The 25,100-nt window shown below is 43.2% G+C and overlaps 1 protein-coding gene across 1 annotated transcript in view; it reads right to left on the reverse strand.

Annotated features, from left to right (window-relative positions):
* Nucleotides 1–273: 273 nt before the first annotated feature.
* Nucleotides 274–25,100, reverse strand: part of LOC124615492 (F-box only protein 42) — a 63,942-nt gene continuing 39,115 nt past the window's right edge. Inside the window, exon 8 of the mRNA XM_047143436.1 lies at nt 274–1,321. Within this exon, the coding sequence (XP_046999392.1) occupies nt 499–1,321 (823 nt within the window). The 3' untranslated portion in view covers nt 274–498. The remainder of the gene's footprint in view (nt 1,322–25,100) is intronic.

Below are 25,100 nucleotides of genomic sequence, written 5' to 3' on the forward strand. Positions count from 1 at the left end.
AGATGGAACGGTTTGTGTTTAAAGATTTAAAAACCTTCTTAGATTAAAGCTCTAAAAAGTATCATAATGTGACACCAAAAAAGTAGAAGCAAAAACTTGAAAGTGGTTACTGTCTTTGCATCAGCCTTCAAAAAGCAAGACCTTGGGGTGGAATCCCCGTAACTACATTAAGATCATATGAGTTAATTAATTCAGATTATTTTATGACAATACTTTATTTGTTGTACAGCTGCACATGTTATATGTCCGAAAATATCCATAGACTTAACATCAAATGTTTACACTCATTTCTTTATTTAATTTTAACTTTTTCTGTGCCATAATTTTCAATATTTACAAACTGTGAAAAGAATTTCTTCCATCAGCAGTATTTTATAGGAGGGTAAAAAAAGAGAAAAAGGAACAAAACATAACATAAAAATAAATAAGTCTCTTAACACAGATATAAGTGTTTCGTGCCTGCAGTCTTCCGAGTACTCTTATTATTTTTGAATAGAATTAAATGATTCCTTTTGGTGACGTAATGAAGTAGAGAGAATTTGAGACTGTATTTGATCCATAAGATGACTGCTGGGCACTAGCAGCAATGGAAGTTGCATCTTTTTGAATACCACCAAACATAATGAGTTCACCTTTACCTGCGACTAAAGTATACAAAATCATTTCTTCAGGCCCTCTATTTTCCTTAACAGGCAACCATCTCACAACACAGTGTGAAAGGACATTTGAAATATCTAAAACATACATTGACATTGATGACTTTGAAGGTGGAAGCCTTCTCCTTACAAATGCAGGTGTGTCGGTTGATTTACTTGTCTCTTCAGCTTTCGCAGCGCCAGAGGATGAACTGTTGCTTCTGCGTGACAAGCTAAGTAGTCTTTCTTCCATTCGACGTAATGATTCTAACTGTCTTTGCCTATTTGTGTTGACATTACTTCTAGATGTATCATGATCTCGAAATGCTACCATATTTCCAATTCTTCGGCACATATTAGAATCTAAATTTTCAGGCTCGCGGCAAACTGGCATCCCCATTGACAAATTTTCAGGATTCTCATACTTTTTGGAAGCCCCCAATCTCAATTTTTGTTGATTATTTGCTTCAGAATTTTTTACTGTCTTTGAAGTGGAATGACTTGCACTGAGATCACTCTGAGAACCACTAGTTAGCCTTTGTTGACAAAGGCTTTCAGGATCACTTTCATCACCACTGCTTGAGCTTGTAGATGCATTTGGTTGTGTGTTACTTGCATGTCTCGTTGTCAGACTTCCTCTTCGGCCATTGACATTAAATTCTTTATCCGATGTATTTTCGGTGTTTCTGCAAAACGAAAAAATCACTTTAATTGAACATACTTCACAGACCCATTCAAACATACATAATGAAATATTAATACTAAATTTATCAGGACATGAGATGGTAGGCATAGCTTATCTACCGTGTGTACAGACACAATGCGTCATCATTCCTTATCAGTAACTACAAATAATAGTCCAGTATTTTAGACTCTACCATTAAAGTAAAAGCCTGTTACCTTGGACAGTTGACATGGCTATAATAGAAACATTGTTGTCACTCTGTTGCACTTATTTGCTCCACACTCGAAATGGGGCATAGAGCAAACATGTAGAGAGGGGGTGGGGTTGGGGTCAGGGTTCATGTGGAGGTGGGGAATTCTTAAGATTAAACTTTCAGAACTCGAGGCTTCCTATTCACCTCTTCAGGGGCTGGAGGGAGGGAGGGAGGGAGGGAGGGGGAGAGAGAGAGAAAGAGAGAGTTGGTAACTGCAGACAACATGAGAAGTTGTGAGTAAAACCAAGGTCAAATGTGGAAACATACAAGATGAGAAGGCAGCAACTGACATACACAAGTAAAAATTGTGCAGCAGAATAATGAAATAATGTTGGTAAATTTATTACAGTAAAAAGGCATTAAACACATCACGTATGATTAAAGAAAGTGATGAGACAGCGGGGAAACAAACAGCAAGAAGTTGAATGGAAGTACAGATAATAAAACACCCATAGTAAGATAGTAAGTATGAACAGAGTGAAGGTTGTGGAAATAATAGATTACTGAGTGAATTAATCCTGGCATATGAAGTGGCTGGGAAACTATGAGACAATACTGAGTAAGGTCAGGAAAGAAACTGAACTACTTAAAATTACTTTATGATTAGCTCTATTGCACATGACATGGCGTGTTTTCATTACTGAGTAATAGTTCACCCACTTGATGAAGTATTGATTTTGTACTCCCAAATATTTTTGTTGCTTGCACGTTTCTTTTCATGTATGCAGCTTGTGCCTAGCTCCAAGTTGGCAATTTCTGTGTCACATTTCACTTCTCATACATGTGTCAATAGTACTGTGAATTTTTCTTGCTTTGCATGAGCCTGGCCTCTGACCACAAGAGGGAATATTATAGGTTAATGTGTGCATCTGCCTTGCTTAATGATTATGTTTTACTTCCTTTTGTATCCCGTAAAAAGTTATAATTATGACACAGCAATGATGATTTACTATTATTCAATCAGAGGTCTTAATTTATCTGTTTGCCTTTGTCAAACACATTACCCATATAAACAATGACAGACATCTCAGATAAAGAATCTCTATAACACATTTCGTGAATATTTAGTGGTGAAGGTGAGAGCCATGTACCAACAATGGCGAGTATAGTCACAATGTAATGCAGGCCTTTGTATGGTACAAAAGCTACAATTTAGTACAAGATTACTATTTACTAAATAATTTATGACTGCATGTAATGATCAGTTATATAACAACATTAGTATGTAATACATCGGTTTAGCAACTTACAAGCTCAGAAAACGTACAATGATAATTTGCAATATTTTGAAATGGAGTGTATCCGTCACATGCTCCCCTCACTGTTTACGCTATTCCTTAGTCAACAAACACCAGTGCACTCACTTTCGAGCAGTAACAGTATGCAGACACTTCATTCAAGAATATGATCAGTGATAAAAGTAACTTATTATTATTAATTTTTTATGATACAGTCCTAACCAGTTTCGGCCTTAAAAGGCCATCATCAGATGCTACAACAGAGAACAGAAAAGTTTAAATTAAGACCTGAAATAAGTGCAGTTATTTTCACTATGTCTGATTGTGAAATTAGTAAAATGCTATTAACATGCATATGGTATATACCTATGGGATTCATTTGATGAACAAGTCTTCATGCACTGTCATTTAAACATAAAATCAGAAACCAGGGAATTATGAACATACAACAAAATGTACTTATCCTTCCCTACTCTTTGCACTAGCTGCGCATGACCCCTATAGAACAACCTTTAACCATGGAAATCATAAAATACAACAATTATCACAATGCTATTTCAATCTTTTATTCATAAAGTATGACAGTAAATATAGGTCTTTAAAACTGTAAAACCTATTTACAACAAAGTAAGGCTTTTACAATAAAGGAGATAGAGTAGCAATCTTTATGATATATTTTTCGGTGCTCAGTGGTGCTACACTCAGTCTTTACACAAATGCACATAACTTTTGGAAACCTGGCACACAATGGATAACCACGGCAGTTCCTTGTTGCAGCTTTCTGGCACTCTTCCTCTGACTGCAAGGGATTTATATTAACTAGTTCATGTTAGGAAGCACAAACGCGACATGGACTCATTCACAAGGCGGCCTATGATCAGCTGGAGCATGTGCGAAGGGAGCTGTGACTAACTCAGCTAAGTATATCGTCGTCAATTTTAAAATATGCGTTAGTTGCAGACTCATTTTGTTCATTGAGGAGTTTGTACGGCTCTTTGTGTTTTGTGACATAAATCTCCAGTTGTTTCAAAATGTCCAACTGCCTAATTTTTTCAACACTATGTAGAATTTTTAGTAGTTGGTCCATGTTACCAATATCATATCCAAACACTTGCATATGTAAACCTAACGCTGTTTTACTGCTGGTGTGTGTGTGTGTGTTCTTTGAATCTTAAGTCAAAGAACCTGCCTGTATGGCCGATATAGCTTTTATCACAATCACGGCTTGGTATTTATTACTCATAAGTGCCATGTTATGGCACTATCTTATTTTTCTGTTACACGCTTTTATGCACGCAATTTTAACTCCCTTTCTCTGGAACATATGCTCAGTTCTACCTGATGTTTTCTTATGTATTTCATGTTACTTTTTAACTTGACTTTATTGGATATTGTGACCTGTCTTAATATGTCTAATTCTTTCTTTACTTTTGCTTAGCCTAGGAGAAGCCATATTATTCTATGTATCATAGAGTAAAAGTATGCATGCTTCTGAATTAGATGATGACTGGAGAGGGGATTGATAATCATGTTTGTACATGCTGGTTTTCTGAATATTTGAAATGCATGTCTGCTGTTTTTGTTGTAAAAAAAAAATATACACTTTGCGTCTACTTTATGTTCCATCATGAATTTGATCTTGGCATGCACACTACTTGTTTTCTTGGACAAGTTTTCTATTTGCATTTTGTTCCCTCCATAAAGCACAACTGAGTCATCAATATAGCTTTTGTAGTATACTATGTTGTTGTTGTTGTTGTTGTTAATTTCTGGATTCACCTTGAAAAAAGCCTTCTCCACCAGGTTAATAAAGATATACGCAATGGTTCCTGCTAAGCAGTTTCCCATGGTAAGGCCATCACTTTGCCTGTAACATTTGTTGTCAAATATACAATAGTTACATGACAAAACAAACTAATATTTCTATCAGTTCTACTACATCAGCCTGGCCTATGTTTTGTTACATAGCAGATTTATTCTTATCAGTTCTAAGGCTTCACTGACCAGGATATTTGTATATAGGTTCTTGATATCCACTGAAGTGAAAGTAGAGCACCGTCTGGTATTTCCCGAGTGAAGGTCGCACTGTTTGTAATATTATAGGATTCTGCATAAATAAAATTCGTTTTCAATATTTTGTTGAGCTCCATATCAATTTTGTATGTAGAACAATCTATATTAGTAATTACTGGTCTGACTGAGCAATTTTAATCTCCGCTATCACATTTTCAACTGTACCTGGGTCCTGCTCTTTCATCAGACTGTACTAGTGACCTCGGCAATGCTTCGCAGTTGCAAAAATATGTATGGATGTTGTATAAATATACTAATCTCCCCCCCCCCCCTCCAATATCTCTCCATATCCTCACCACCCCTCTCTCTGGCCATCTCCCCCCCCCCCCCCCTCTCTCTCTCTCTTTCTGACATTAAGACTTATTTACTGTTATCACTAGGGACGCGTAAAAAATGTTTTACTTCATGATCAAATTTGTTGTTTTTTGCTGAGGTGTTTTTTTACAAACTTTAATGTTGCTTTTTGTATCAAATTTGGTGGTGCATTTGCAAAATCCCATGTCGCCAAATTCTGTATTTCTTGCCAAAACCATTGTTTTTGTCAAATTCTGTGTTTTTTTGCCAAGTTCAGTTCTGTTATTTATGCCGAATTTGGTTTGTTATCTTCATCTATACGGATACTCTGCAAATCACACTTAACTGCCTGGCAGAGAGTTAATTAAAACCACCTCCACAATAATTGTCTATTATTTCACTCTCAAAAACTGCGCAGAAGAAATGAACACCAATATCTTTCCATGCAAGCTCTGGTTTCCCTTATTTTATTATGATGATTGTTACTCTCAATGTAGGTTGGTGCCAATAAAAATACAGGGTGTCTCATGAAAGACGCCCAGGAGGGGTCTGCAGGTCGTGTGGCGTGTTTGCCAGCTGTTACCACTGCATCTGCATATGCATAGTTCTTGGATACCAACACTTTGTGCCTGCTACCTACCTGTGTGACTGAGTTTACGGGTGTTTTTTTTTGTCAAGTTTAATCACTTCAAATATTGTTGCTAGCCATCATTATTGCAACTGCGCCGAGTCTGGGGCTTTCCCTGCCTGTATGTTGCTGGGTACAGTCCTCAGACAGAAACACTGTGCGCGTGTCTTCTGTACTGTGTCGAGTTTCCATTCGGTATGGTATACACGAAAGACCAATGAGTGTTTCTTGTGTTGAACTATGCAAAAACAGAATTACACATGGAATGTAGGTTTGAATTCAAATGAAAATTTTCTGGTGTGCGTGTTCCCAATGACTCGGCGATATGCAGATTGTTGTTGTTGTTGTGGTCTTCAGTCCTGAGACTGGTTTGATGCAGCTCTCCATGCTACTCTATCCTGTGCAAGCTTTTTCATCTCCCAGTACCTACTGCAACCTACATCCTTCTGAATCTGTTTAGTGTACTCATCTCTTGGTCTCCCTCTACGATTTTTACCCTCCACGCTGCCCTCCAATACTAAATTGGTGATCCCTTGATGCCTCAGAACATGTCCTACCAACCGATCCCTTCTTCTGGTCAAGTTGTGCCACAAACTTCTCTTCTCCCCAATCCTATTCAATACTTCCTCATTAGTTACATGATCTACCCATCTAATCTTCACCATTCTTCTGTAGCACCACATTTCGAAAGCTTCTATTCTCTTCTTGTCCAAACTATTATCGTCCATGTTTCACTTCCATACATGGCTACACTTCATACAAATACTTTCAGAAATGACTTCCTGACACTTAAATCTATACTCGATGTTAACAAATTTCTCTTCTTCAGAAACGATTTCCTTGCCATTGCCATTCTACATTTTATATCCTCTCTACTTCGACCATCATCAGTTATTTTGCTCCCCAAATAGCAAAACTCCTATACACTTTAAGTGTCTCATTTCCTAATCTAATTCCCTCAGCATCACCCGACTTAATTAGACTACATTCCATTGTCCTTGTTTTGCTTTTGTTGATGTTTATCTTATATCCTCCTTTCAAGACACTATCCATTCCATTCAACTGCTCTTCCAAGTCCTTTGCTGTCTCTGACAGAATTACAATGTCATCGGCGAACCTCAAAGTTTTTATTTCTTCTCCATGAATTTTAATACCTACTCCGAATTTTTCTTTTGTTTCCTTTACTGCTTGCTCAATACACAGATTGAACAACATCGGGGAGAGGCTACAACCCTGTCTTACTCCCTTCCCAACCACTGCTTCCCTTTCATGTCCCTCGACTCTTACAACTGCCATCTGGTTTCTGTACAAATTGTAAATAGCCTTCCACTCCCTGTATTTTACCCCTGCCACCTTTAGAATTTGAAAGACAGTATTCCAGTCAACATTGTCAAAAGCTTTCTCCAAGTCTACAAATGCTAGAAACGTAGGTTTGCCTTTCCTTAATCTTTCTTCTAAGATAAGTCGTAAGGTCAGTATTGCCTCACGTGTTCCACTGTTTCTACGGAATCCAAACTGATCTTCCCCGAGGTTGGCTTCTACTAGTCTTTCCATTCGTCTGTAAAGAATTCGTGTTAGTATTTTGCAGCTGTGACTTATTAAACTGATAGTTCGGTAATTTTCACATCTGTCAACACCTGCTTTCTTTGGGATTCGAATTATTATATTCTTCTTGAAGTCTGAGGGTATTTCGCCTGTTTCATACATCTTCCTCACCAGATGGTAGAGCTTTGTCAGGACTGGCTCTCCCAAGGCCGTCAGTAGCTCCAATGGAATGTTGTCTACTCCGGGGGCCTTGTTTCGACTCAGGTCTTTCAGTGCTCTGTCAAACTCTTCACGCAGTATCATATCTCCCATTTCATCTTCATCTACATCCTCTTCCATTTCCATAATATTGTCGTCAGGTACATCGCCCTTGTATAGACCCTCTATATACTCCTTCCACCTTTCTGCTTTCCCTTCTTTGCTTAGAACTGGGTTTCCATCTGAGCTCTTGATATTCATACAAGTCGTTCTCTTATCTCCAAAGGTCTCTTTAATTTTCCTGTAGGCAGTATCTATCTTACCCCTAGTGAGATAGGCCTCTACATCCTTATATTTGTCCTCTAGCCATCCCTGCTTAGCCATTTTGCACTTCCTATCGATCTCACTTTTGAGACTTTTGTATTCCTTTTTGCCTGCTTCATTTACTGCATTTTTATATTTTCTCCTTTCATCAATTAAATTCAATATTTCTTCTGTTACCCAAGGATTTCTACTAGCCCTCGTCTTTTTACCTACTTGATCCTCTGCTGCCTTCGCTACTTCATCCATCAAAGCTACCCATTCTTCTTCTACTATATTTCTTTCCCCCATTCCTGACAATTGTTCCCTTATGCTCTCCCTGAAACTCTGTACAACCTCTGGTTCTTTCAGTTTATCCAGGTCCCATCTCCTTAAATTCCCACCTTTTTGCAGTTTCTTCAGTTTTAATCTACAGTTCATAACCAATAGATTGTGGTCGGAGTCCGCATCTGCCCCTGGAAATGTCTTACAATTTAAAACCTGGTTCCCAAATCTCTGTCTTACCATTATATAATCTATCTGATACCTTTTAGTATCTCCACGGTTCTTCCATGTATACAACCTTCTTTCATGATTCTTAAACCAAGTGTTAGCTATGATTATGTTGTGCTCTGTGCAAAATTCTGCCAGGCGGCTTCCTCTTTCATTTCTTAGCCCCAATCCATATTCACCTACTATGTTTCCTTCTCTCCCTTTTCCTACACTCGAATTCCAGTCACCCATGACTATTAAATTTTCGTCTCCCTTCACAATCTGAATAATTTCTTTTATTTCATCATACATTTCTTCAATTTCTTCATCATCTGCAGAGCTAGTTGGCATATAAACTTGTACTACTGTAGTAGGTGTGGGCTTCGTGTCTATCTTGACCACAATAAGGCGTTCACTATGCTGTTCGTAGTAGCTTACCTGCATTCCTATTTTCCTATTCATTATTAAACCTACTCCTGCATTACCCCTATTTGATTTTGTGTTTATAACCCTGTAGTCACCTGACCAGAAGTCTTGCTCCTCCTGCCACCGAACTTCACTAATTCCCACTATATCTAACTTCAACCTATCCATTTCCCTTTTTAAATTTTCTAACCTACCTGCCCGATTAAGGGATCTGACATTCCATGCTCTGATCCGTAGAACGCCAATTTTCTTTCTCCTGATAACGACGTCCTCTTGAGTAGTCCCTGCCCGGAGATCCGAATGGGGGACTATTTTACCTCCGGAATATTTTACCCAAGAGGACGCCATCATCGTTTAATCATACAGTAAAGCTGCATGCCCTTGGGAAAAATTACGGCTGTAGTTTCCCCTTGCTTTCAGCCGTTCGCAGTACCAGCACAGCAAGGCCGTTTTGGTTATTGTTACAAGGCCAGATTGCAGATTAGTGCAGATATTTCAAGAGACTGGATCTGTGTTACACAAACAAAGGCCCTGAGAACCTAGTGTTTCAACTGCAAATAAATTAGACGAGAAATTTCTGCGCCGTTTGACACTTCAGACTGGTGTGTCAAGAGCATCTACTTGCAGAACTCTGCACAAATTGAGGAACTCAGATACTGTTGCTCAACGTTATTATTGCAACTTGTTGTTACACTCTGTGCATGATGAGGAAGTTGATCCTGGGATGCGTTTTGTTCTGATGAAGCATGGCAGCATTTGTCAGGATACATAAATACTCAGAACAATTGACGTTGGAGCCCTTGAAAATCCTTATGGATTGCATCAACAACCTCTCCACGATGTGAAAACAGGAATGTGGTATACAATTACTGCAAGACGAATTACTGGACCAATCTTTTTCCATGAAACCATACGTTCTGACAGGCATGTGAACAATATACTGCATCCTTTTTTCGAGAACTAACAACTAACGAAAATATGTACCGTTATTCAATGCAAGCCAACACACCGCCAATGCTTCTATGACAGCAATACGAAGTGTTTTTGATGATGGGATGAATGGTTGGCCTCCACATTCTCTAATTCTAAATCCATGTGATTATTATCTTTGGGGAACATTAAAAGACATGGTGCATGCAAACCAAACCCTGCACGCTCGAGGAGTTGGAAGACAGGGTTCGGCTAGTCATATCACAGATTTCGGCAGCTGAAATTTGCTGAGTGTTTGCTAATGTGTTCACGAGATGCCAGGTGCTCTTATCACAGGGGGGGGGGGGGGGGGGGGGGGGCGGCATCACTTTGAGCAACTACTGTAAATAAAGGCACACTTAAGTTAATCAGATGGCAATGCTGTTTATGCTTAACTCCAAGGGAGTGAGTGCACATCTGCCTACTAGTAGATTAGTGTCCGAGAGTCGGGTGCAGCGGTGGCGGGCGATGTGGATGCCATGGTTTATGGCGGCAACAGCTGGTGGCTGAGCTGCATGACCCCTCCCGGGTGTCTTTCAGAAGACACCCTGTATTTCTGCATTCAGAGGAGAAAGTTGGTGATTCAAAATTTGTGATAAGATCCTGCCACAACGAGAAACACCTTTGTTTTAATAATGTCCATCCCAGATCTCTTTATGTCTGTGACACTCTCTCTCTCCTATTTCTCGATAATAAAAAATGTGCTGCACTTCTTTGAACTTTCTCAACGTACTCCGTTAATCCTATCTGGTAAGGATCCCACACCATGCAGCAGGACTCAGAGAAAGGATGGACAAGCATAGTGTAGGCAGTCTCATTAGTATATATGTTGGATCATCTAAGGGTTCGCCAAATAAAACGCGGCTCCCTGCCGCCGTTGGATAAGCAGCTGCAGCAGCAAGTCGTATACCCCTAGCTTGCTTACTTGTTACATAGTTTAATTCTTAATTTCTTTGCGTGTTTTTGGGTATTTGCATTGTTTAATTCATAAATTTTGGGCGTATTATAGTATTTGAGAGTTGTAGCATCGCGCTTTAGTGTTTACTTCGTAGATTCTTACTTAAATTGCGTGTGAGTTTCGTATAGGAGGTGTAATTTCGAGTTTTAGTTACTGTAATCGTAAATTCAGGCAGATTGTAGCGCAGTCGTTAGGCATTTGTACAGGTTAGTTAATACATTCTTTGCGTGTTTCCCTTGCGTTATCTAGGCACGGACTCGTGTTTCAGTAACTGTTGTTCAGCATCGATTAGAATGGACAGGGACTGTGATTGCTGTGTTCGGATGAGGGCTGAATTGGCATCCCTTCGCTCACAGCTGCAAGTGGCGCTGACTTTGGTCGCGCAGCTTGAGGCTGTTGCCAATGGGCACCACTGTGGGGAGCCGGACTTGGGTATCACGGGGATGTCAACCTCGTCCCGTCTGTCCCCAGATCGGTCTCCCGCTGTGGTTGCCCCGGTTGGTGCCCGCAGTGCGGCTGAGCCCTCGCCTGTGGTTGATTGGGAGGTCATTCCAAGGCGTAGCAGGCAGCGAAAGATGTCCCTGGAGGCTTATCATAAAGCCTCCCCGGTGCGGCTGTCAAACAGGTTTCAGGCACTGTCTCTGGCTGAGCCAGATGCAGCTGCCTGCCCTGCTTCAGAGGATGATTATTAGCCTTCAAGGCCCGGGCAATCACAGAGGGTGGGCTTATTGGTAGTTGGGAGCTCCAATGTTAGGCGCGTAATGGGGCCCCTTAGGGATATGGCGGCTAAGGAGGGGAAGAAATCCAGTGTGCACTCCGTGTGCATTCCGGGTGGAGTCATTCCTGATGTGGAAAGGATCCTTCCAGATGCCATGAAGAGCATAGGGTGCAGCCAGCTGCAGGTGGTGGCACATGTCGGCACTAATGACGTGTGTCGCTTTGGATCTGAGGAAATTCTCTCTGGATTCCAGCGGCTATCTGATTTGGTGAAGGCTGCCGGTCTTGCTTACGAGATGAAGGCAGAGCTCACCATCTGCAGCATCGTTGACAGAACCGACTGCGGACCTTTCGTGCAGAGCCGGGTGGAGGGTCTGAATCAGAGGCTCAGACAGTTTTGCGAATAGGTCAGGAGTTCACTACACTCAGCTGGCGGCTACACGGGTAGTGCAGGCTGTGTGGCGTGGACTGGGTGGTTTTTTTTAGGTTAGAAGGCCTCGGGAAAGTACGGGGTGGGCTGCAATCTCAAAGAGTGCCTGACAAATACAGGACATGCTTGGATCAAGGAACAGTCGGAATTGTAGTTGTAAATTGTATTGTTGTAGTTGTGCTGGGAAAGTCCCTGAGCTTCAAGCGCTAATAGAAAGCACATAGGCTGAAATCGTTATACGTACAGAAAGCTGGCTAAAGCCTGAAATAAGTTCTGCAGAAATTTTTACGAAGTCTCAGACGTTGTTCAGGAAAGATAGATTAGGCAGAATTGGTGGTGGAGTGTTTGTGTCTGTCAGTAGTGGTTTATCTTGTAGTGAAGTCGAAGCAGATACTCCGTGCGAATTGGTATGGGTGGAGGTTACTTAACAGCCGAACTAAGTTAATAATTGGCTCCTTCTACAGACCCCCCGAACTCCGATGATATAGTTGCTGAACAGTTCAGTGGTGGGGACTTCAACCTTCCCTCGATATGTTGGCAAAAATACTTGTTCAAAACCGGTGGTAGGCAGAAAACATCTTCCGAGATTGTCCTAAATGCTTTCTCCGAAAATTATTTCGAGCAGTTAGTCCATGAACCCACGCGAATTGTAAATGGTTGCGAAAACGCACTTGACCTCTTAGCCACAAACAATCCAGAGCTGATAGAGAGCATCATGACTGATACAGGGATTAGTGATCACAAGGTCATTGTAGCTAGGCTCAATAACATTTCTTCCAAATCCACCAGAAACAAACGCAAAATAATTTTATTTAAAAAAGCAGATAAAGTGTCACTAGAAGCCTTCCTAAAAGACAATCTCCATTCCTTCTGAACTGACTATGCAAATGTAGACGAGATGTGGCTCAAATTCAAAGATATAGTAGCAACAGCAATTGAGAGATTCATACCTCATAAATTGGTAAGAGATGGAACTGATCCCCCGTGGTACACAAAACAGGTCCGAACGCTGTTGCAGAGGCAACGGAAAAAGCATGCGAAGTTCAGAAGAACGCAAAATCCCAAAGATTGGCTAAAATTTACAGACGCACGAAATTTGGCTCGGACTTCAATGCGAGATGCCTTTAATAGGTTCCACAACGAAACATTGTCTCAAAATTTGGTAGAAAATCCGAAGAAATTCTGGTCGCATGTAAAGTACACAAGCGGCAAGACGCAGTCAATACCTTTGCTGCGCAGCGCCGATGGTACTGTTACCGACGACTGTGCCGCTAAAGCGGAGTTATTGAACGCAGTTTTCCGAAATTTTTCACCAGGGAAGACGAATGGAATATTCCAGAATTTGAAACACGAACAGCTGCTAGCATGAGTTTCTTAGAAGTAGATACCTTAGGGGTTGCGAAGCAACTCAAATCGCTTGATACGGGCAAGTCTTCAGGTCCAGATTGTCTACTGATTAGGTTCCTTTCAGGTTATGCTGATACAATAGCTCCCTACTTAGCAATCATATACAACGGCTCGCTCACCGATAGATCTGTACCTATAGATTGGAAAATTGCGCAGGTCGCACCAGTGTTTAAGTAGGGTAGTAGGAGTAATCCATCTAACTACAGACCTATATCATTGACGTCAGTTTGCAGTAGGGTTGTGGAGCATATACTGTATTCAAACATTATGAATCACCTTGAACGTAACAATCTATTGATACGTAATCAGCATGGTTTCAGAAAACATCGTTCTTGTGCAACGCAGCTAGCTCTTTATTCGCACGAAGTAATGGCTGCTATCGACAGGGGATCTCATGTTGATTCCGTATTTCTAGATTTCCGGAAAGCTTTTGACACCGTTCCTCACAAGCGACTTCTAATCAAGCTGCGGGCCTATGGGGTATCGTCTCAGTTGTGCGAGTGGATTCGTGATTTCCTGTCAGGAAGGTCGCAGTTCGTAGTAATAGACGGCAAATCATTGAGTAAAACTGAAGTGATATTAGGTGTTCCCCAGGGAAGCGTCCTGGGACCTCTGGTGTTCCTGATCTATATAAATGACCTGGGTGACAATCTGAGCAGTTCTCTTAGGTTGTTCACAGATGATGCTGTAATTTACCATCTAGTAAGGTCATCCGAAGACCAGTATCAGTTGCAAAGCGATTTAGAAAAGATTGCTGTATAGTGTGGCAGGTGGCAGTTGACGCTAAATAACGAAAAGTGTGAGGTGATCCACATGAGTTCCAAAAGAAATCCGTTGGAATTCGATTACTCGATAAATAGTACAATTCTCAAGGCTGTCAATTCAACTAAGTACCTGGGTGTTAAAATTACGAACAACTTCAGTTGGAAAGACCACATAGATAATATTGTGGGGAAGGCGAGCCAAAGGTTGCGTTTTATTGGCAGGACACTTAGAAGATGCAACAAGTCCACTAAAGAGACAGCTTACACTACACTCGTTCGTCCTCTGTTAGAATACTGGAGTGCGGTGTGGGATCCTTACCAGGTGGGATTGACGGAGGACATCGAAAGGGTGCAAAAAAGGACAGCTCGTTTTGTATTATCACGTAATAGGGGAGAGAGTGTGGCAGATATGATACGCGAGTTGGGATGGAAGTCATTACAGAAAAGACGTTTTTCGTCGCGGCGAGATCTATTTACGAAATTTCAGTCACCAACTTTCTCTTCCGAATGCGAAAATATTTTGTTGGGCCCAACCTACATAGGTAGGAATGATCATCAAAATAAAATAAGAGAAATCAGAGCTCGAACAGAAAGGTTTAGGTGTTCGTTTTTCCCCCGCACTGTTCGGGAGTGGAATGGTAGAGAGATAGTATGATTGTGGTTTGATGAACCCTCTGCCAAGCACTTAAATGTGAATTGCAAAGTAGTCATGTAGATGTAGATTCTCTGGTTTGCCTTCCCCACAACATTTTCTGTGTGTTCTTTCCAATTTAAGTTGTTCATAATTGTAATTCCCAGGTATTTAGTTGAATTTACAGCATTTAGATTTGATTGATTTATTGTGTAACCGAAGTTTAATGGAGTCCTTTTACTACTCACATGGATGACCTTACACTTTTCACTGATTAGTGTCCGTTGCCAATTTCGGCACCATACAGATATCTTTTCTAAATCTTTTTGCAGTTTGTTTTGATCTTCTGGTTGCTTTACTAGATGATACATGACAGCATAATCTGCAAAAAAAGTAAGATGGCTGATAAGATTGTCTCCTAAATAATTTTATAGAAAAGGAACAGCAGAGGGCCTATAACACTACCTTAGGGAATTGCCAAGGTCACTTCTGTTTTACTAAATTACTTTCCATCAATTACTATGAACTGTGACCTTTCTGACAGAAAATCATGAATCCAGTCGCATAACTGAGATGATATTCCATAAGCCTGCAACCTGATTACAAGCCACCTGTGAGGTATGAAATCAAAAACCTTCTGGAAATCTAGAAATACGGAATCAATTTTAAATCCCTTGGTGATAGCACTCAATGTTTTGTGTGAGTAAAGAGCTAGTTGTGTTTCACAAGAAAGATGTGCTCTATATCCATGTTGTCTGTGTGTCAATAGACGATTCTCTTCGAGGTAATTCATAATGTTCGCACACAATATATGTTCCAAAATCCTGCTGCATATCAAGGTTAATGATATGGGCCAGTAATAAAGTAAATTACTCCTATTGCCTTTCTTGAGCATTGGTGTGCCTTGTGAAACTTTCCAGTCTTTGACTATGGATCTTTCGTTAAGTGAGTGGTTGTATATGATTGTTAAGTATGGAGCTATTGCATCAGCATACTGTCACAAGAACCTAATTAATATAAAGTCGGGACCAAGGACTTTCTTTTATTAAATGATTTAAGTTGCTTCACTACTCCTAGAATATCTACTTCTAAGTTACTCATGCTGGCAGCTGTTCTCGATTCAAATTCTGGAATATTTACTTTGTTGTCCTTGGTGAAGGTATTTTGGAAGGCTATGTTCAGTAACTCTGCTTTAGCTGCACTGTAATTGGTAGTATTTCCACAGATATCTCGCAGAGAAGGCATTGATCGTGTCTTGCTGCTGCTAGCATACTTTACATATGGCCGAAATGTCTTTGGATTTTCTGCCAGGTTTCGAGACAAAGCTTCATTGCCGAAACTACTATAAGCAACTTGCATTGAAGTCTGCGCTAAATTTTGAGCTTCTGTAAAAGATTGCCAATCTTGAGTATTTTGCGTTCATTTAAATTTGGCAGGTTTTTTTTTGTTGTTTCTGCAACAATGTTCAAACCTCTTTTGTGTAACACAGGGGATCTGCTCCATCATTCATTAATTTATTTGCTACGAGTCTCTCAATTGCTGTTCATACTATTTATTTGCATTCAAGTCACATCTGGTCTACACTTACGTTGTTAATTTGGAAGAAGTGGAAACTGTCTTTCATGTAGGCATCAAGCGGATTTATATTCACCTTTCTGAATAGATATACAGTGGAATGTTGCTTAACGAGCACCTCCCATAATGCACAATTCGCATAATGAGCAAAACAAATCGTAAATAAATGACTCACTTAATGAGCGATGTTTTGCATAACGAGTGACGACAGTTTAGCGTGACATCATCAGCCGTTCATGCATGGTGGGATTTCATTCAGCAATATGAGCACCTTTCATTGTCAGCAACAGCTTATGAACAATGTCTTTAGTACATACTGCAGTCTGAGGTTAGCGCTCTTTCTGCTACCATCACAGTGCAGCTTGTGATGACACATTTTTCTAAACTTGTGTTCACATAGTGTTTTCTTTGTGTGCAAATTGTAATAACCTACATAGAAATGTCCCTGAAGATAAAGCCACAAAAATAGGACCACATGAGAAAGAAAATGACCTTAAAAATGAAACATAAAATCACTGAAAAATGCAAACGTGGTGTGAGCATTGCTGATTTAGCATGCATATACAATCAGTTTACATCAAATATTTGCACCATCCTCAAGAACAAGGACAAGATTAAGAAGTCAGATGCTTTAAAGTTAGTGACAAGAGTATCTAAACAACAGTTTTGTATTCTGGACAATGCTGAAACATTGTTCCTTATATGGATAAACGAAAAGCAATTGAAAGGCAACACTATTAACGAGAACATCATTTTTGAGAAGGCGAGAATGATTTTCACCGACATCATTAAGACGATGCCAGAATCATCCGCAGCTGAAGAAGTGTTTAAAGGAAGCTGTTGCTGGTTCAAGAACTTTAAGAGAAGAACCGGCATCCATGGTGTTGTGAGCCACAGCAAAGCAGCCAGCTCCAACACCAAGGCAGCAAAGAACTTCACTGGTAACTTCATGATGTTCATAGATTATGAGGGTTATCTGCCGCAATAGATTTTTAATTATGATGAGACAGGTCTATTCCAGAAAAAGACCCCGAAGTGTACCTTTATAACAGCAGAGGAGAACGCATTGTCCAGTCACAAGCCAATGAAAGACCATCTCATATTGCTATTCTTTGCCAATGCAAGCATTGATTTCAAAATTAAACTGCTGTTTACCATTCAGAAACTTCACGGGCCTTCAAGAAGTGTAAAGTCCAGAAGAGTAGGTAAAATGTGGTGTAGAGGGCCAGCAACAAGGCTTGGGTGACACGTGATCTTTTTTGTGATTGTATCAATAAAGTGATTGGTCCTTGGTGAAAAAAATATTTGGTTGAGAGATGAATCTGACATTCTATGACTTGCTTGTTATGGACAATGCTCATGCCCATTCTCCAGGCCTTTACGACCTCCTCCTCAAAGCATTTCAATTCATCAAGATCCAATTTTTGCCCCCAACACCAATCCGTTACTCCAGCCTGTGGACCAGCAGATTATTTCTAACTTTAAGAAGCTCTACACTAAAGCAATCTTCGAGCACTGCTTTGAGTTCACTGAAGCTACCAATCCCACTCTCCGAGTTTTTCTGGAAATATCACTTCAACATTTTTTTTTTTAATTTTTTTTTTTTTTTTTTGTGTGGTTTTAGGGCGCACAACTTCAATGGTCATTAGCGCCCTGACTACGTTAAGAATGCACCGCGAGGCACAAGTTTAAAACAACAACTAAAAGGGAAAACACGATAAAAGACAGACTGACAGGCATAGGATTAAAAAACAGCATCATCAAATGTCCTTAGAGAGGTTTGTCAAATTGATAAAACGAAGAACGCGAGCAGCTGCTCGTGGGTCATCCGCTAAAATGGTACCTAGTGTACATGGCAGGTTAAGATCTAGACGCAGTGTGTTAAAATCCGGACAGGACATTAAAATGTGGCGGACCGTCAGCAATTGCCCACACGGGCAGAACGGCGCCGGCGCAGTCGTCAGCAGATGGCGATGGCTGAACCGGCAGTGTCCAATGCGTAACCGGGCCAAAACGACCTCCTCCCGCCGAGAAGGGCGGGAGGAGGACGTCCAAGCCGCGGGAAGAGGTTTCAAGGCCCGAAGCTTGTTGTCTGTAAGTGCAGCCCAATCGGCATGCCACAGCGATAAAATGCGTCGACAAATTACCCTGCTACAATCCGACGAAGGGACACAACAAGAAGCTGTCCGAGGCTGGAGGACCGCAGCCTTGGCCGCGGCATCTGCAGCTTCGTTCCCAGGGATACCGACATGGCCAGGGACCCACATAAAGCTAACCGGAGAACCGACGTCCACCAGCTGCTGAAGAGAGCGTTTGATCCGGTGCACGAAAGGGTGAACCGGATACGGATCGCTGAGGCTCTGGATGGCGCTCAGGGAATCGGAGCAGATGACATAAGCAGAATGTCGGTGGCGGCAGATGTAAAGAACAGCCTGGTAGAGGGCAAAGAGCTCAGCTGTGAAGACCGAACAATGGCCATGGAGCCGGTATTTGAAACTTTGTGCCCCGACAATATAAGAACACCCGACCCCGTCATTGGTCTTCGAGCCATCTGTACAAATGAAGGTGATATTGATGAACTTCGAACGAAGTTCAACAAAACGGGAGTGGTAGACCGAACCGGGGGTAACCTCTTTTGGGAGCGAGCTGAGGTCAAGGTGAACGCGGACCTGAGCCTGGAGCCAAGGTGGCGTGTGGCTCTCGCCCACTCGAAAGGTTGCAGGGAGTGAAAAATTAAGGTGTTGAAGGAGGCGACGAAAGCGAACTCCAGGGGGTAGCAGGGCAGAGACATACAACCCGTATTAACGGTCGAGAGAGTCGTCAAAAAAGGAATGATAAGACGGGTGGTCGGGCATTGACAGTAGCCGACAGGCATACCGACAAAGCAGTATATCGCGCCGGTAGGTGAGTGGCAATTCGCCAGCGTCAGCATGAAGACTCTCTACGGGACTAGTATAAAACGCTCCGATCGCAAGTCGTAAACCCCGATGTTGTATGGAGTTGAGGCGGCGTAAAATGGATGGCCGTGCAGTGGAGTATACGAAGCTCCCATAATCCAGCTTGGAGCGGATGATCGACTGATATAGACGAAGCAGGACGGTTCGATCAGCTCCCCACGACATACCACTGAGAACACGGAGGACATTTAAAGAACGGGTACAACGGGCAGCCAAATATGACACATGTGGAGACCAGCTAAGTTTCCTGTCAAATGTAAGACCTAAAAATTTTGTTGTCTCCACGATTGGGAGAGCAACGGGACCGAGTCGTAAGGACGGTGGGAGAAACTCTTTGTAGCGCCAGAAGTTAATACAGACCGTCTTCTCGGCAGAAAAACGGAAGCCATTGGCGACACTCCAGGAGTAAAGACGGTCAAGAGAACGCTGAAGACAGCGCTCCAGGACACGTGTACACTGCGCGCTGCAATAGATCGTAAAATCGTCCACAAAAAGGGAGCCTGATACATCAGCTGGGAGGCAATCCATTATTGGATTGATCGCGATGGCGAAGAGAGCGACGCTCAAAACTGAGCCCTGTGGCACCCCATTCTCCTGGCGAAAGGTGTCTGACAGGACAGAACCCACACGTACCCTGAACTGTCGATCCATTAAAAAGGAACGAATAAAAAGAGGGAGGCGACCGCGAAGAATGCCCGCCCTCCAACAGGTGTCGTAAGCCTTCCCCAGATCGAAGAACACAGCCGTGGTCGGGCGCTCCCGCAAGAAGTTATTCATAATGAAGGTGACAAGGTAACCAGATGGTCAATAGCAGAGCGGCGCCTACGAAATCCACATTGTACATTGGTAAGTAGGCGTCGAGACTCGAGCAGCCAAACCAATCGAGAGTTAACCATTCGCTCCATCACTTTACAGACACAGCTGGTAAGCGAGATGGGTCGATAACTGGAAGGCAAGTGCTTGTCCTTCCCCGGCTTAGGAATCAGGACAACAATAGACTCGTGCCAGCATGCGGGAACATGTCCCTCAATCCAGATGCGATTGTAAGTACGAAGAAGAAAACCTTTACCCGCAGGAGAAAGGTTCTTCAGCATCTGAATATGAATAGAATCAGGCCCTGGAGAGGAGGACCGTGATCGGCCAAGTGCGTTTTCGAGTTCCCACATGGTGAATGGGGCATTATAACTTTCACGATTTGAGGAGCGGAAGTTAGGTGGCCTAGCCTCCTCTGCCTGTTTGCGGGGGAGGAAGGCAGGGTGGTAATGAGCGGAGCTCGAAACCTTGGCGAAAAAGCGGCCGTAGGCATTGGAGACATCCTCAGGGGCCACAAGGACGTCATTTGCGACCGTCAAGACAGAAACTGGTGAGTGGACCTTAGTGCCAGATAGCCGGCGCAGGCTACCCCAGACAACAGAAGAAGGAGTAAAACTGCTGAAGGTGCTTGTGAAAGCAGCCCAGCTGGCTTTCTTGCTTTCTTTAATAATACGACGACACTGTGCACGTAACCGTTTATAATTGATACAATTCGCCACTGTAGGGTGGCGTTTAAAGGTGCGTAAAGCACGTCGACAAGCACGTAAAGTGTCTCTACATGCTGCGGTCCACCATGGGACCGGTACGCGACGTGGAGAAGACGTAGGGTGAGGGATGGAATATTCAGCAGCAGCGAGAATGATTTCCGTGAGGTGTGCGACCTGACGATCGCAGCTTGTGAAGGTTTGATCCTGAAAGGTCGCCCTGGAAGAGAAGAGCCCCCAGTCTGCTTTGGAGATGGTCCAACTAGATGAGCACGGAGAGGGGGTATGCTGCAGGAGATGGATAACACACGGGAAGTGGTCGCTCGAATTTGTATCAGAAAGTGCATACCACTCAAACCGGCGTGCAAGTTGGGGAGTACATATAGAGAGGTCTACATGGGAATAGGTGTGAGATGTGTCCGAAAGAAAAGTAGGGACGCCAGTATTGAGGCAGACAAGATTGAGCTGGTTAAAAAGGTCTGCTAACAGGGAGCCCCTCGGGCAGGATGCTGGAGAGCCCCAAAGGGGATGGTGGGCATTGAAGTCGCCTGTTAACAAAAATGGTGCAGGTAGCTGAGCAATAAGTTGCATCATGTCTGCCCTGGTAATGGCAGATGACAATGGAGTGTAAACGGTACAAATGGAAAATGTAAAAGTGGGGAGAGTAATGCGGATGGCAACTGCCTGCAGGCCGGTGTGCAACGTGATGGGATCGTAGTAAATATCATCCCGGACCAGCAACATAACCCCTCCATGAGCCGGGATACCTACCACATGGGGTAGGTCAAAACGCACAGAGGTGTAGTGTGCCAAGGCAATTTGATCGCATGGGCGTAGCTTCGTTTCCTGGAGGGCTACGACGAGCGGACGGTGCAAGCGGAGCAGCAACTTCAAGTCCTCTCGGTTGGAACAAATGCTGCGAATATTCCAGTGAATAAGTGCCATCGTAAGAAGAAAAGGAAGATGAAAGAAGGGGTCACCTCGAAGGCCGCTGAGGGCCTGGCTTCGAGCGAGCACTGCCGCCGCTATCAGTAGGCGGACAGTCATCATCCATTGGGTCTATAGGTTCATCGGCCATCTTGGGAAGATGGCCGGGAGGGGGAGCTTCCTCCGCCGGTGAACGGCCAGATGTTCGGCTACCAGCGGTGCGGCCAGGCGAAATGGATGACGGCCTGGGGCGGCAACCGCTGGGTGGCGCAGGAGAAGAAATGCGCCGTGGCGGAGAAGGAGAACTGTGCTTCCTATGAGCCTTCTTGGAAGGACGTTTGGTGGAAGTACCGGTTGAAGGCTGGGAGGTCGAGGTACGTAGGAAGTCTGCACGGGACGGTTCCTTCTTGAAGGCCCGTGCATCAGACTTCTGGGTCTTCGTCTTAGCAGAAGCTGATGAAGGGGCTGGTGTCTGTGGGGTGATGGGACGAAGAGGAGACGTCGACCGCGCGATCTTAGCACTGGCCGAACGGACGACCATGGTGCTGAAGGTCAGATCGCATGTCTGGGTTGCCACCTCCCTGGTAGTCCGAGGAGAGGCGAGGACAGTACTGTATTTCCCCGCTGGGAGCAGCGTGGGCTTCCTACTAGCCAATAGCTTGCGAGCAGCCGAGGTGGAGACTTTCTCTTTGACCCGAATTTCTTGGATACAGCGTTCTTCCTTATAGACAGGACAGTCGCGGGAGGATGCGGCATGGTCACCCTGACAGTTCACACAACGAGGAGACGGAGGTGGACAGTCACCCTCATGGGCATCCCTGCCACAAGTGACACATTTAGCTGCATTGGAACAAGACTGTCGAGTGTGATTGAAACGCTGACACTGGTAGCAGCGCGTAGGTGTCGGGACATAGGGGCGAACAGAAATAACCTCGTAGCCCGCCTTGATGCGCGATGGCAGCTTAACACTATCGAAGGTCAAGAAAAGTGTCCGGGTCGGTATAAGGTCATTGTTGACCTGTTTCATGACCCTATGGACAGCCGCCACGCCCTGCTCAGCGAGGAAAGATTGAATCTCCTCGTCAGTCAATCCGTCGAGAGAGCTAGTATAGACTACACCACGAGACGAATTCAAAGTTCGGTGAGCCTCCACCCGGACAGGGAACGTGTACAGGAGTGTGGCCCGAAGCAGTTTTTGTGCCTGAAAGGCGCTCTCAGTTTCTAGTAATAAGGTACCGTTACGCAACCTGGTACAAGATTTGATAGATCCGGCTATGGCATCTACGCCCTTCTGGATAACGAAAGGGTTGACAGAGGAAAAATGACGAGGAACTGTGGGGCAGGCGGTAGTACTTTTGTCACTGGTGGCTGGTCATGTTTCCGTTTTTGGGCAGAAGTCGAGAGAGATGGAGTGAAATCCATTGCGGAGGAATCCCCCATGATTGCCAGCATCTCCGATGGCGCGCTCCTTCCTTGTGGGGATCCTCTCAGAGGGCACTCCCGCCTTAGGTGAATGTTTACACCTCAGGTCACACCTCCCGAGAAACAGACGGAGGGACCAATCGGCATGGTCAGAAGGTATCAGCTCAGGCAATCACCCCTCTCTGGGCCTGGCCTTTACCAGGGGGTACGTGCGTGCCTTACATGTCTACCCAGGGCGGGGAATTACGCGTTACCCCGTCACCGGCTACGCGTGCGAACGCATGGGTCGGCCTTCAGGCACGCACAGGGAGGAAGGAAGAAGAGGAAAAAGAAGAGAGAGAGGGAGAGAGAGGACACACTGTCTCAAACGCAGAGGCGGAGACCAGAGAAGGCAGGGAGAAGAAGGCAATGAGAAGGCAGGGAGAAGAAGGCAATGAGAAGGCAGGGAGAAGAAGGCAATGAGAAGGCAAGGAGAAGAAGGCAATGAGAAGGCAAGGAGAAGAAGACAAGGGAAAGAGTAAGGAAGACAGTGAGGTGGAGAAGAGCAAAGAAAGGAACCAACCAAAGGAAGGAAGAAACGAGAAGTGAAAAAGCAAAATGACCGCAAATAGAGGTCGTGGAACCGTCCGTCTCCGGACGCAGGCGCTAACGACCCCCTTGAGGGGGTGGGACTCCTTTTAGTCGCCTCTTACGACAGGCAGGAATACCTCGGGCCTATTCTAATCCCCGGACCCGCAGGGGGGACTTCAACACTGTTGTGTCAAGATGATTGAAAATGCATGGGAAGGGGTTACCAAGTGAACTCTTACTTCTGCTTGGAAGAAGCTTTCGCCAGAGTGTGTTGTCGAATGTGACTGAGGCATCTGAGTCAGTACCTGTGGAGCCTGATGTCAACAAGGAGCACTGAAGCCGGTTGCATCATACACTGAAAATCACCACCCCAATAAAGCAGTGGCTACGAGTGCTACAAATTTATTTGATGATAATTGTGTCACATTTTCTCCATGTATTGAAGCGTCGGCAGAAACAAATGACTACAGATAGCTTCCTAGTAAAAAAAAAGTTATGTATAATAAAGTACATAATACTGTATGTATAATTATCTTTGAATAAATGGCATGAATAAGATACAACTTTTAGTATTTTTTCTGCGTGGAATGAATTATCATATTTTACATTAATTTATATGGGACAAATTGTTTCACTTAACAAGTAAGATTCTGAAACAAATTATGTGAGGTTCCACTGTATTCTTCATTTATTCATGGAGGACTTGGGAGTTACAGTATTCAGTCTTTCTACGACAATCCTGTATTCACTAATCCTTGCATCTGTTTTGATGCTCATTATTAGCTCAGGATTATTGTTTTCACAATCATATATTATTCGAGTACGCTCACAAACTAACTGCTCAAAATAATTTTCAAAGAATGTGTTTAGCGCAATTTCAGATGATGTTTTATGCATACCTTCAGATTTAAACATGTATTTCGCCAACACATCTAGGGTAAATTGAAGTCACCACCTACCATAGTTGTATGACTCTGGTACATGCTTGAAATTCCTTTGAACCCCTCAGCAATCATTTTGTGTGAGTTGGGAGGGCAGTAAAAGGATCCAAATATTATTTTATTCTCTATCTATACGAACTCACAGGAACTACCTATTTCAGTATGCCACAAATAAACTACTTCCAATAGCAACAAACACACCACCGCCAACTGTATTCAGCCTATCCTTTCTAACACTGTTAGGTCCTTTGCAAAAATTTCAGCTGAACATATCTCCAGCTTTAGCCAGCTTTCAGCACCTGTATCGATTTGAACATTGGTGCTTTCTATTAGCACTTTGAGCTCTGGTACTTTCCCAATACAACTATAACAATTTACAACTGTTATACTGATGGTACATAGATCCATGTTCTTCCTGTGTTCGCCCTGCATGCTTTGAGACTGAAGCCTTTTTTGTGTTTCCCTGAGCTACTCTAATTTAAAAAACCACTGAATCCACACCACATAGTTCCCACTAGCTATCTAGCTGCCTCCTGCATGTAATGGAC

This window comes from Schistocerca americana, chromosome 5, assembly GCF_021461395.2.
Source record: "Schistocerca americana isolate TAMUIC-IGC-003095 chromosome 5, iqSchAmer2.1, whole genome shotgun sequence".
In the NCBI taxonomy this organism is placed as follows: Eukaryota; Metazoa; Arthropoda; class Insecta; order Orthoptera; family Acrididae; genus Schistocerca; species Schistocerca americana.